General features: G+C 46.4%; 1 protein-coding gene across 2 annotated transcripts in view; it reads left to right on the forward strand.

Moving 5' to 3' along the window:
* PRPF8 (pre-mRNA processing factor 8) overlaps window positions 1-10,550 on the forward strand; it is a 46,683-nt gene that overhangs the window by 17,893 nt on the left and 18,240 nt on the right. Inside the window, exons 25-43 of one of the 2 annotated variants that reach the window (XR_004982766.2) lie at window positions 378-625; window positions 730-909; window positions 1,092-1,227; window positions 1,333-1,502; window positions 1,668-1,797; window positions 1,918-2,064; window positions 2,765-2,925; window positions 3,217-3,408; window positions 3,651-3,888; window positions 4,034-4,162; window positions 5,315-5,428; window positions 5,511-5,684; window positions 5,958-6,151; window positions 7,389-7,628; window positions 7,725-7,866; window positions 9,378-9,518; window positions 9,624-9,763; window positions 9,865-10,067; window positions 10,197-10,463. Coding sequence is in view for 1 of the 2 variants with exons in the window: in XM_036408627.2 (XP_036264520.1) it covers window positions 378-625; window positions 730-909; window positions 1,092-1,227; window positions 1,333-1,502; window positions 1,668-1,797; window positions 1,918-2,064; window positions 2,765-2,925; window positions 3,217-3,408; window positions 3,651-3,888; window positions 4,034-4,162; window positions 5,315-5,428; window positions 5,511-5,684; window positions 5,958-6,151; window positions 7,389-7,628; window positions 7,725-7,866; window positions 9,378-9,518; window positions 9,624-9,763; window positions 9,865-10,067; window positions 10,197-10,351 (3,234 nt within the window). In the remaining variant the exon portion in view is untranslated. Of the gene's footprint in view, window positions 1-377; window positions 626-729; window positions 910-1,091; window positions 1,228-1,332; window positions 1,503-1,667; window positions 1,798-1,917; window positions 2,065-2,764; window positions 2,926-3,216; window positions 3,409-3,650; window positions 3,889-4,033; window positions 4,163-5,314; window positions 5,429-5,510; window positions 5,685-5,957; window positions 6,152-7,388; window positions 7,629-7,724; window positions 7,867-9,377; window positions 9,519-9,623; window positions 9,764-9,864; window positions 10,068-10,196; window positions 10,505-10,550 lie in introns of those variants that run through there. The other variant, XM_036408627.2, reaches the window with a different exon arrangement.

Here is a 10,550-nt window from a genome sequence, read left to right on the forward strand (position 1 = left end):
GCTACTATGAAATTTGTGTATACATTTGTTGTCATTTCTTTTGAGCATATACCTATGAGTAGAATTGCTGGGTTATAAGGTAACTCTGTTTTAACCTTTTGAGGAAAGGCCAGGCTGTTTTTCAAAGTAACTATATAATTTCACCTTCCCACGTTCTGTTTTTCCCACATTCTACTAACACGTGTCACGGTCTTTGTAGCTACTCTGATGGGTGTTAAGTTGTATCTTCCAGTGATTTTGATTTATATATACTTCCCTGATGACCTTAAGTTGAAATCTTTCTTGAGAACTAGGGACAATATAACTAACTGAATTAGTCTGTCATGTCTTCCCCTAAACCAATGGCTCATCTGTAATTTCTTTCCCACCATCTTCAGATTGTGAACAAGTGGAACACAGCTCTTATTGGCCTTATGACCTACTTCCGGGAGGCTGTGGTGAACACACAGGAACTCCTGGACTTGCTGGTGAAGTGTGAGAACAAGATCCAGACACGTATCAAGATTGGCCTCAACTCCAAGATGCCAAGTCGGTTCCCCCCTGTTGTGTTCTACACCCCTAAGGAGTTGGGTGGACTCGGCATGCTCTCCATGGGCCACGTGCTGATCCCCCAGTCTGACCTCAGGTAGGACTGGGCTGAAAATTTGCTAGACCTTAAGGGAAGGAGATGTTTCTTTATCTTTTAGGCTTCATTTTTTCCCCTCTAATCTTGGTTGTCCCTCAAAACAGGTGGTCCAAGCAGACAGATGTAGGTATCACACACTTTCGTTCAGGAATGAGCCATGAAGAAGACCAGCTGATTCCCAACTTGTACCGCTATATACAGCCATGGGAGAGTGAGTTTATTGATTCTCAGCGGGTCTGGGCTGAATATGCACTCAAGAGACAAGAGGCCATTGCTCAGAACAGGTGAGTATTTTGGAGGACATAGCAGTCCTGTGGGGTGTGGAGGCATGACCTTTGAACTCTGCATGACATTTTTATGGAGACAAGGAAGTAGGTTCTAAATCTGCCCCTGTTTATCCTTGGTCAGTAGGTATGCTTCACTCTTCATATGAGCATGCTTCACTTTGATCTTTTTCCTTTGGCAGACGACTGACCTTAGAAGATCTAGAAGATTCATGGGATCGTGGCATTCCTCGAATCAACACCCTCTTCCAGAAGGACCGGCACACATTGGCTTATGATAAGGGCTGGCGTGTTCGAACTGACTTTAAGCAGTACCAGGTACCTGGAGGGGATAATGGAACAATTTCCCTGAATTAGGAAACTCCGTGGCCATCCTGGGACGTAGGCACTTAGAATTGTGACCATACTTTTCTTGCCTTCTAGGTTTTGAAGCAGAACCCTTTCTGGTGGACACACCAGCGGCATGATGGGAAGCTCTGGAACCTGAACAACTACCGTACAGACATGATCCAGGCCCTGGGTGGTGTGGAAGGCATTCTGGAACACACACTCTTCAAGGGCACTTACTTTCCTACCTGGGAGGGGCTTTTCTGGTGAGCATTCTCTTCTCCCCGACACTGATTTATTACAACTCTTTGAGCTCATCTCTTGTGTGCCTGGGATCTGCTATGATGTGTTCCAGCAGCCATCCCCAGGAGGTCAGCAGCACTCTGGAAGATGGCATGACATCACTTTGCCTGGTCTCTTCTGTTTCCCAGGGAGAAGGCCAGTGGTTTTGAGGAGTCTATGAAGTGGAAGAAGCTAACTAATGCTCAGCGATCAGGGTTGAACCAGATTCCCAACCGTAGATTCACCCTCTGGTGGTCTCCAACCATCAACCGAGCCAATGTGAGTGTGATTGGTAGACATGGGAGATCAGAAGATAAAAACAAGTGTTTGTACTTTCTTAATTGTGTCTTGAGGACCTGAGTCTCTTGATCTCTAATGTAACACTCTTTTTCCTGTCAGGTATACGTGGGCTTTCAGGTGCAGCTGGATCTGACAGGTATCTTCATGCACGGCAAGATCCCCACACTGAAGATCTCTCTCATCCAGATCTTCCGCGCTCACTTGTGGCAGAAGATCCATGAGAGCATCGTTATGGATTTGTGTCAGGTGGGCTAGGATTGAGGGGAGAGGATGCCATCAAAAGTTAGGTCACCCCTTTGGGTATTGGAATTCTACCCTGGAAACTCTGATGAGGAGTTGTGGTACCAGGTGCCACTTTATCTTAAATTCTACAAGCCTTTATTCTCTAAAAAAAAATATATATATATTTTATTGTGTGTGTTTGTTTTTTTTTACAGAGAGGAAGGGAGAGGGATAGAGAGCTAGAAACATTGATCAGCTGCCTCCCACACATCTCCTACTGGGGATGTGCCCACAACCAAGACACATGTCTCTGACTGGAATTGAACCTGGGACCCCCAACCCACAGGCCAGCACTCCATCCACTGAGCCAAATCAGTTAGGGCTACAAGCTTTTATTCTTTTATATATATATATATATATATATATATATATATATATATATATATATATATATATATATATAATTGATTTTGTACAGAGAGGAAGGTAGAGAGATAGAGACTTAGAAACATCGATGAGAGAGAGTCATCGATCAGCTGCCTCCTGCACACCCTCCACTGGGGATATGCCTGCAACCAAGGTACATGCCCCTGACCGGAATCGAACTCGGGACCCTTCAGTCCCCAAGCCGACGCTCCATCCATTGAGCCAAACCGGTCTCGGCAAGCTTTTATTCTTAGTGGGCTTCCATAGCTACTCATAACCTTTCCACCTTTGCCTCCAGGTGTTTGATCAGGAACTGGATGCACTGGAAATTGAGACAGTACAAAAGGAGACAATCCACCCCCGAAAGTCGTATAAAATGAACTCTTCCTGTGCAGATATCCTGCTCTTTGCCTCTTATAAGTGGAATGTTTCCCGGCCCTCATTGCTGGCAGACTCCAAGTAAGTGCCTTATGACCCAGTCCTAGGCATCCAGGAATCTTAGTTTTCCTATGTAGTAGTATTACTTTAGGAATTATCCCCGCTTGCCTTTTCTATCTAACTTGGAACCGGTGCTATCCCTGGATCTTATGGACACCCTCATCCAAGTCTGCTCATTCTCTAAGGAGTCTGGTTGACCTGGAACTGGCAAGAGGGGTTGGTTTTAAGCTTTAGATACAGTGATTGAGAGTTCTAGTGGTTGTGTCAGAGGCTTCCTGGAAGCCTGGACTCCCAACCTCTCTCCACCCTCAGGGATGTGATGGACAGCACCACCACTCAAAAGTATTGGATTGACATCCAGTTGCGCTGGGGGGATTATGATTCCCATGACATTGAGCGCTATGCCCGGGCCAAGTTCTTGGACTACACCACCGACAACATGAGTATCTACCCTTCACCCACGGGAGTGCTCATTGCCATTGACCTGGCCTATAACCTGCACAGGTAAGAAGTGTTTTCCATCAGCCCCACACTTTGACATACACGAGTTTTTTTAGTTTGCCCAGCTACAATGAGGTTTGGCTCTTTCTTCCTCTGGGTTGCTGACTCTTTCTTCCCTGTCTCTGTGTATATGAGCAGACATTTGATAGCCTGGCCAACAGTCTCTTCCTCTGTAGAGTTGCAGTTTGCCTTGTTCCTGAAGCTACCAGTCTGGTCTAACTTTCTTGCCTCTTCCACCTTCATAGTGCCTATGGAAACTGGTTCCCAGGCAGCAAGCCTCTCATACAGCAGGCCATGGCCAAGATCATGAAGGCAAACCCTGCCCTGTATGTGTTACGTGAACGGATTCGCAAGGGGCTGCAGCTCTACTCCTCTGAGCCCACTGAGCCCTACCTGTCCTCTCAGAACTACGGGGAACTCTTCTCCAACCAGATCATTTGGTTTGTGGATGACACTAATGTCTACAGAGTGACTATTCACAAGGTGAGAGGGGCTATACGAGCAGTGTAGGGGTGTGGGGCTCTGGATGTCCGACGTAGGGTGATGGGGCAAGTGTGTGCATATTGGCATGGGCATGAAGGCAGGATGGTTGTGTCCAGCTGTACTAACTGCTGTAATCATTCTTTAGACCTTTGAAGGGAACTTGACAACCAAGCCCATCAATGGAGCCATCTTCATCTTTAACCCACGCACAGGGCAGCTATTTCTCAAGATAATCCACACGTCTGTGTGGGCTGGACAGAAGCGTTTGGGTCAGGTGAGCGAGTTAAAGGACAGAGGCTGTAGAAACTTCTCTCTTAATCTTTGGCGTGTGGGTGTGGGTGTGAGAGAAAAAGTCTTTCTCTGAACGATTGGGGGCATCTTATTTGAAATTTTCCCCGAAATTACTTAATTTGGGAAGTATTGTCCTGTGGGAGGTCCAAGAGTGTATGAGATCCTTCGTTACCTACCAGCTGGTCTCTGCTTTCTGAATCTCCTACCTCTAACCTCTCTTGAACAAAGCTACCAAAAATTCTCTTTCTAAAGGGAACAAGCATTCTTTTATTTTTTGTAGAAAAGCAAGCAATGATTTATTGACCACAGCAGAAACACACTTAGGACAGTGAAACAAGGACGGGCATAGAAGCAGCAACAGGCTGGGCTGCTTGGGCTCTCGTTGGAGTCAGAGGAAAGGGGCCTTGGAGACAGGTTCAGAGATTAGCCTTGGGTGAACTGCTGCTGTCCATTGCTCCTCTGGTTGCAAGTCTCCTGGGGTCCCTTGGTATTTAGGAAATAGGTGCCTGGAGGGAAACAAGAGGGGGAAGGGAATAGCACGGGCATGCTCCCTGGAGGGAGAGTCAGGAACAAGCATTCTTTTTTTTTTTTTTCTTTTTTTAATATATTTTATTGATTTTTTACAGAGAGGAAGGGAGAGAGATAGCCAGAAATGTCGATGAGAGAGAAACATCGACCAGCTGCCTCTTGCACACCCCCCACTGGGGATGTGCCCGCAACCAACATACATGCCCCTGACCGGAATCGAACCTGGGACCTTTCAGTCCCCAGACCGACGCTCTACCGCTGAGCCAAACCGGCTTCGGCAGGAACAAGCATTCTTAAAATGACACTTCCTGCCCGGCTGGAGTGGCTCAGGAGTTGAGCATTGACTTATGAACCAGGAAGTCACGGTTTGATTCCCAGTCAGGGCATATGCCTGGGTTGTGGGCTCAGTTCCCAGTGTGGAGCAAACAGGAGGCAGTCGATAAATGATTCTCTCTCTTCATTGATGTTTCTCTCTCTCCCTTCCTCTCTGAAATCAATAAAAATATATATTTTTTAAAAAACATAGTTTGATTATTTAAAGACTGAGTCTTCTGGTTTACCTGGAAGAGTGGAGACTCAATTTTTACTTCTTTCCCTTGCTTTTTAGTTGGCTAAGTGGAAGACGGCTGAGGAAGTGGCTGCCCTGATCCGATCCCTCCCTGTGGAGGAGCAGCCTAAGCAGATCATTGTCACCAGGAAGGGCATGCTGGATCCATTGGAGGTGAGAGGTGGATGAGGTTAGAGGAAAGGAAAGCCGAGACCTGCAGGCTCTGTTTCTGATCTTGGATTTGATCTTGTCTCAGGTGCACTTGCTGGACTTCCCCAATATTGTGATCAAAGGGTCAGAGCTCCAACTGCCCTTCCAGGCTTGTCTTAAGGTGGAAAAGTTTGGGGACCTCATCCTGAAAGCCACTGAGCCCCAGATGGTTCTCTTTAACCTCTATGATGACTGGCTCAAGACTATCTCATCTTACACGGTATGAAGCTAACTCATGAAGAGGACACTGTAAGAGGAGTGGGTTTGGGGCCACGAGAAAATCTTGTGCCTTGTTTTAACCACAGGCCCCTTATGCGGGCCATTCTCACATCTTCAGCGTGTGGACAGAGACTCTGCTCTGCATATCAAGTTGATTCATGGTTAGGGGGTAGCGGGTAGCACCTTAGAATTTGAAATCAATTCCTGGGTTACAAGACAGAGTAGGATCCAGGAAGGGAAAGAACATTAAGTGTCTGGCCTCATGTCTTTCCAGGCTTTCTCCCGCCTCATCTTGATTCTGCGTGCCCTGCATGTGAACAATGACCGGGCAAAGGTGATCCTGAAGCCAGACAAGACTACCATTACAGAACCACACCACATCTGGCCCACCCTGACTGACGAGGAATGGATTAAAGTGGAGGTGCAGCTCAAGGATCTCATCTTGGCCGACTACGGCAAGAAAAACAAGTGAGCAATTGGGTCGGAGAGGCAGATGGAAGAGACAAAAAGGGTGAAATAAGTGATATAGCATACGGTTTCTGTGTGTGTGTGTGTGTGTGTGTGTGTGTGTGTGTGTGTGTGTTGATATTTTTATTGATTTCAGAGATGAAGGGAGAGGGAGAGATAAAATTTCAATGATGAAAGGGAATCATTGATTGGCTGTCCCTTTACTGGGGATTGAGTCCACAACCTGGGCATATGTGCCTTTGACTGCAATCCAACCCAGGTCCCTTCAGTCTGCAGGCCGATGCTCTATCCACTGAGCAAAACTGGGCAGTTTCTGGGGTTTTTGAAACATTTAGCCTTAGTTGTTTCTCAAGAAATTGTCCTGGGAGCCGGGACCGGTTTAGCTCAATGGATAGAGCATCGGCTTGGGGACTGAAGGGACCCGGGTTCGATTCCGGTCAGGGGCATGTACCTTGGTTGCGGGCATATCCCCAGTAGGGGGTTTGCAAGAGGCAACTGATCGATGACTCTCTCTCATCGATGTTTCTAACTCTCTATCTCTCTCCTTTCCTCTCTGTACAAAATCAATAAAATATATTTAAAAAATAAAAATTAAAAAAAATAAACTGGTGAAATAGTTTAAAAAAAAAAAAAAAAAAAAAAAAAAAAAAGAAATTGTCCTGGGAATTGGGTATAGAAGAAAGGAAGACATTGTCTTCAGATAGTGAAGGAAGAATCTGTGTTTGGGGGCTTCATTCTGACTCTTGGGCATTGTTTCTCAGTGGAGGCACTATTGACATTTTGAGCAGGGCATTTCTTTACTGTCCATCATTACAGGAAGTTTTAACATCCCAGGCCCAGAGGTACCACTGCTAACAGCACACACATACCTTCCTTCCTTCTCCTTCCCTGTTATTGTGGGAACCAAAGATGTCTGTAGATTTTCAAGCATCCCCTAGGTTGACTGACAGTACCAGCTCTAAGAACATGTTTCAGGGTTTCGGTTTTTGAGAATTGTCCTGCGCTAGGGCACTTCTTATCAAGGAAAAATGGGAGGTGTGGATGCTGAGCAGGTTTGAGCCTGGCTGAAAAGTGCACCTGCACAGGGCCATGCTGGGGTGCGGCAAACTTTAAAGTGCCACTCGCAGGGTGTCTGAGATAATATGGGTTCCCATATACCACCAAGTTACATTCTCGCCATTGAGGCATAAGTGACCGAGGGGAAGGGATCCTTTTGTGACCCACACTGTCCCCACAGCGTGAATGTGGCATCACTGACACAATCGGAAATTCGAGACATCATCCTGGGCATGGAGATCTCAGCACCGTCGCAGCAGCGTCAGCAGATAGCCGAGATCGAGAAGCAGACCAAGGAACAGTCACAGTTGACTGCAACACAGACTCGTACTGTGAACAAGCACGGGGATGAGATCATCACCTCCACCACCAGCAACTATGAGACCCAGACTTTCTCATCCAAAACGGAATGGAGGGTCAGGTACTGTAAGGGGCCGAAAGGGTAGTGATGGAAGGGCCTGCTGGGCTACTTACAGTGCTTGGGTTGAGAAATGCTGACATTCCTACCTATTTTTAGGGCCATCTCTGCTGCCAATCTGCACCTAAGGACCAATCACATCTATGTTTCATCTGATGACATCAAGGAGACTGGTTACACCTATATCCTTCCCAAGAATGTGCTTAAGAAGTTCATCTGCATATCTGACCTTCGGGCTCAAGTGAGTAAGTGTGCTCAGCTGGGCCACGGTGTTAGCCAAACATTTTATGTATCTACAACTCACCTAAGGTTTCCTGGAACTTGAGGCTTCGAGATTCATGGAAAAGTAAATATACAAGGACAAGAGACCTGGTGCATGAGATTGTGCATGGGTGGAGTCCAGCCTGGCCTGCCCCACCCAGATCGGGCTGATCTGGCCTGGGGGATTGAGGGCGGTTGGCGGGCCAGCCCTGCCCCCTGGTCGAACTCTAGTCCAACTCCTGGTTTAGTGGACAATTGGCATATTACTCTTTTATTATATAGGATAGCCAAAACAGTAAGGAGGGTTTTGACTCCCACCAGATAGCAAAACATTATAAAGTTATGGCAATTAAGAGAATAGCATCTATACAGAAACATTCATGTGCATATAATAAATATGGGATATCAAGTCTGTAGATTAGGATGCCTTATGATATTGAAGCAGTCAGAAAAAGGAATCTAGATCCCTACCTCACACCACTTAAAAAAATAAAATCCAGGTGGAATAAATATCGGAATGTAAAATACTAAATAAACTGCATAATATTAGAAAAAAACATTTATCACCTTAGTTTTGGGATAGCCCTCTAAATAAGACACAAAGCACAAAACCACAATCAAAATGAATAATGTGTGTGTCTGTCAAAGGGTACCACAACAGATACCCTAAAAACATAAATTATTTTCAGAACCATAGATATAATGGATTAGTATCTAGAATAGGGCATTCTCAGAAGTTGATTTTTTAAAGATAACTAAAAGAATACAGATGTAGTTCAGAAAAGGAACTACAGATGGCAAATAAAATATGAAAAAATGCTCATCTTTACTAGTAACCAGGGAAATTCATGTGTTCTGAAACACCATTTATGACCTGTTTGATGAGTTTGAAAAGTTTGTTAATATCCTGTGTGGGTGATTTATAAGAGCACAGGTCCTCTTAACTTTGTAGAAGTTAAAATACCACCTATTGTTGGTTTTAAAGAAGTTTTCATTTGTTTATGGATACTATACTTAAGTCAACTGGGAGCAGTGCAGATTCCTGGCCGCCACTGAGATTCTGATGGGGTCATTTGAGATAAGGTCCATATTTAATGTGACCAAGCATCCAGGTGATTCTTTTTTTTTAACAACAAACAAACAAACAAACACGTTTTTATTTATTTCAAAGAGGAAGGGAGAGGGAGAGAAAGAGATAGAAGCATCAATGATAGAATAATCAATCAATTGGCTGCTTCCTGCATGCCCCCACTGGGATTGAGCCCACAACTTGGGCATGTGCCTTGACCAGGAATCAAACGTGACTTGGTTCATAGGTTGACACTCAACCACTGAGCCACACCAGCCGGGTCTCAGGTGATTCCAGTGTGAGAGGTTCTGACCACATTTTGAGAAACTCTTGTTCTTAAGGAAGGGAAGGGAACAGGGCTAACAGCCCAGGTCTAGGCTGGTACTAAGAATCATTTTGACTCTGGATCTCCTTGTCTCCAGATTGCAGGATACCTGTATGGGGTTAGCCCACCAGATAACCCCCAAGTGAAGGAAATACGCTGCATCGTGATGGTACCACAGTGGGGTACCCACCAGACTGTGCACCTGCCTAGCCAGCTGCCCCAGCATGAATATCTCAAGGTTAATGGGGGTTTTCTGCTGCCAGGGGAGGGGAGGGAAGGCAGACGTGGGATTCCTGTCTGCGGATAGGGCTTTAAATAGTCTTTTACTGCTCTTTGCCTATAGGAGATGGAACCCTTAGGATGGATCCACACTCAGCCCAATGAGTCCCCCCAGCTATCGCCCCAGGATGTCACCACCCACGCCAAGATCATGGCTGACAACCCATCTTGGGATGGCGAGAAAACCATCATCATCACCTGCAGGTGGGCTTGAGCCCCCATGGAAAGGATGAATGGGCCAGCATTGCAGGCCGGGTCCCAGAATGGTGGCCTAAGCTCTGACTTTATCCTCATCCCTCTTTCAGCTTCACACCAGGCTCCTGCACACTGACAGCCTACAAGCTGACCCCCAGTGGCTATGAATGGGGCCGCCAGAACACAGACAAGGGCAACAACCCCAAGGGCTACCTCCCTTCGCACTACGAGAGGGTCCAGATGCTGCTGTCGGACCGCTTCCTCGGCTTCTTTATGGTCCCTGCCCAGTCCTCATGGAATTACAACTTTATGGGTAAGCGGAGAAACACAGGGAAGGGGGTGGTCAACATCCTTGGAGCCTGACTCTGGTTTGGAGATGGCCAGGGGCCCAGCTGGGTGAGAGGTGGACCTTGTCAATTTAGACGTTTTTATCTACTCCAAGGTGTACGGCATGATCCCAACATGAAGTATGAGCTGCAGCTGGCAAACCCCAAAGAGTTCTACCACGAGGTGCACAGGCCGTCCCACTTCCTCAACTTCGCCCTCCTGCAGGAGGGGGAGGTCTACTCTGCGGACCGAGAGGACCTCTACGCCTAGCTTTGTCCACCTCCTGCTTCAGACTCCCTCCCCTCGCAGACTAGCTGGTGACATTCATCAGCTTGCCCTTTTCCCCCTCTATTTTGTGCGTGTTGTTGTGTTGTTGACTCCTGTGATCCTGACCGGAGTATAATAAATTTTGTATAAATCGGAGTTTGAGTTTTTTCCCCTCCGAGCTCCAATTCTGAGTGTAGAATTG

Source organism: Pipistrellus kuhlii, unplaced genomic scaffold (assembly GCF_014108245.1).
Source record: "Pipistrellus kuhlii isolate mPipKuh1 unplaced genomic scaffold, mPipKuh1.p scaffold_m20_p_39, whole genome shotgun sequence".
NCBI lineage: Eukaryota > Metazoa > Chordata > Mammalia > Chiroptera > Vespertilionidae > Pipistrellus > Pipistrellus kuhlii.